Source organism: Lathyrus oleraceus, chromosome 7 (assembly GCF_024323335.1).
Source record: "Lathyrus oleraceus cultivar Zhongwan6 chromosome 7, CAAS_Psat_ZW6_1.0, whole genome shotgun sequence".
Taxonomy (NCBI): Eukaryota; Viridiplantae; Streptophyta; class Magnoliopsida; order Fabales; family Fabaceae; genus Lathyrus; species Lathyrus oleraceus.
In genome coordinates, this window is record NC_066585.1 from 255517733 (window position 1) to 255519866 (window position 2134).

General features: G+C 35.4%; 1 protein-coding gene across 1 annotated transcript; it reads right to left on the reverse strand.

Annotated features, from left to right (window-relative positions):
• Window positions 1-341: 341 nt before the first annotated feature.
• On the reverse strand, window positions 342-1571 carry LOC127100681 (zinc finger CCCH domain-containing protein 61). The gene has a single exon (XM_051037934.1). The coding sequence runs from the start codon at window positions 1487-1489 to the stop codon at window positions 614-616; it is 876 nt and encodes a 291-aa protein (XP_050893891.1). The 5' UTR covers window positions 1490-1571; the 3' UTR covers window positions 342-613.
• Window positions 1572-2134: the final 563 nt, after the last annotated feature.

Here is a 2134-nt window from a genome sequence, read left to right on the forward strand (position 1 = left end):
ATTCATTTGTGAATATTGAAACAGATATATATTTGGTACCCACATCACTTTCGATCTAACTAAGCATTAGTTCATCTATCGAGCATGCTTAGCCTACTCTAACAATGTTTTAAAAGAAATTTGTCAAAACCTATTTCACACCAATAGGCTTCGCTCCACCCAACATTATTAATTATGTGTGCAACAAACTTTTTTAAACATTGCATGCTTGCCATGTGTGAAAATATATGCCTTGGACTAACACAGAATCACAAAATCTGAGTCACAGGTAAGAAGATAAAGCTAATTAAACTTCTTGATTAGTCCTTTCCTTTTTCTCACAACTTATCCACAAAACAAGATAGGCATAAAATCTATTTTATTAATGGAAATACAAATTACACAATATATAATTTTCACAAACGTACAAATTCAGAAAGTAATAAACTGAAAAATTACAAGATCGAATTGAATTACAATTAAAAATAGAGACATAGCAAACCAATTAAGGATCATATAACTCACATGATCACATTACTATATCTACACTTAATTTTCTTAATCAAATCACCACCCATTCATCATCATCTCATCACCATCATCATATCCACAACAGCACTGACATCATCAACATCTACATGAGCAACTCATTCACCCACCCAAAATCTGGGTTGGCACTGACATCATCCTCAACAACGTTAATCCTTTGTTCTTCCCTCAAAAACTTGCTACTACCACTTGAATTATAATATTTTCCACCGCCCAAAGCAGAAACAGGAGAATCATCACCACCAAAATTGAAACTTTCCATAGATCGAATAAGCTCGTTAAGAACATGCACATCTTTGGAATTTGAATTGGACAAAGGTGACAAAGGTGGTGAATTCGAAGAAGAAAAATAAGGTCCACTCAACAAAGTAGAAGTGGGTGACGAAGAAGAAGAATTAGAACAGCAATGACAAAAAGAACAACAGTTTTTAACGTTGTTCTGAGGAGGTGGAGAAGGAGGGGGTGGCAAAAGCAAAACCCTGAGTTGACGGGGTGTATGAGCAAAAAAGCAAATTTTCCGCTTACAATTCTTACCATCTTTACAAGCTTCAGTTCTGTATCTCGAAGGGTGCAACCAGCATTCAAAAACGCCGTGCGAGAATTCACACGCGTCGCCGCGTTCGCAGTTTCCGCGGCGGTAATCAGGGCAAACTTCACCGGAGTATTGAAACCGGAGAGGGTCACGGCGGCGAGCCTTTTCGCCAGGGTGAGCGAAGGGACAGTCAGTCCAGTCGTGGCTGCGGCTACGTGTGCATCGCCGGATTTTGAACTCGTACATGCGGAAGTGGTCGGAGGAATAAGGATCTTCCTCGGAAAACATGTCGGCGGAGGTGTTGGTGGATTGTCGGCGGGTGAGGAGCTTTCTTGGTGGGATGTTGTCGATAATGTTGTCTCTCATAGTGAGAGATTTTTTGAGATTGAGAAGAAGCTTTTGTTGCTCTTCACAAAGTACACTACTCATTTTTTTCCAATAATAATAATAATAAAATTAAGAGGAAGAAAAAAAAATGCATATATAGAGAGGATGTGAAGAGGGAAGTGAGAGTCTGTGTGTATATATAGGGTGATATCAGGTTATTAGATGAGAGAGAAAGTAGAGAGAGAAAGTAGAGAGATGGGTATAATTTGGATATAGGTGTGCGTGGAAGCATAGCATTTGGTGTGAGCATGCAAAAGGGGGTACGTGGCAGTTTTACAATTCCTTGCTGTCATTTCTTTTGCCTATGTGTGCTGCAAACATGTTTCCTCATATTAACTAATATTTGTATATATATTGAAGCCAAGTTCTTCATGCATCTTGACAATTAATAAAAAAAATGGTATAAACTTTAATTATTTATATTATTAGTTAATTATTTGGTTTAAATGGTAAAATATTTGACTCTCCTGATAAAAGAACAGAGTTAATTTATAATTCTTTGAATGAATTTTTTTTTGGGTTGAGATGAAAATTTTCACTTTACATATTTAGCAATTTTTTGTGACAAAAACTAGTAACTAACGATAGTAATATTTTAAATGATTAATTTATAAATATAAATAATTTATTTATGTTAATGTATAAATATAAATAAATTATATTATTAGAAATTGTAATATAAAAAAT

Bases quoted from the DNA above. Each gene is read 5' to 3' on its own strand.
- LOC127100681 (XM_051037934.1), bottom strand. From the start codon at position 1,489: ATGAGTAGTGTACTTTGTGAAGAGCAACAAAAGCTTCTTCTCAATCTC.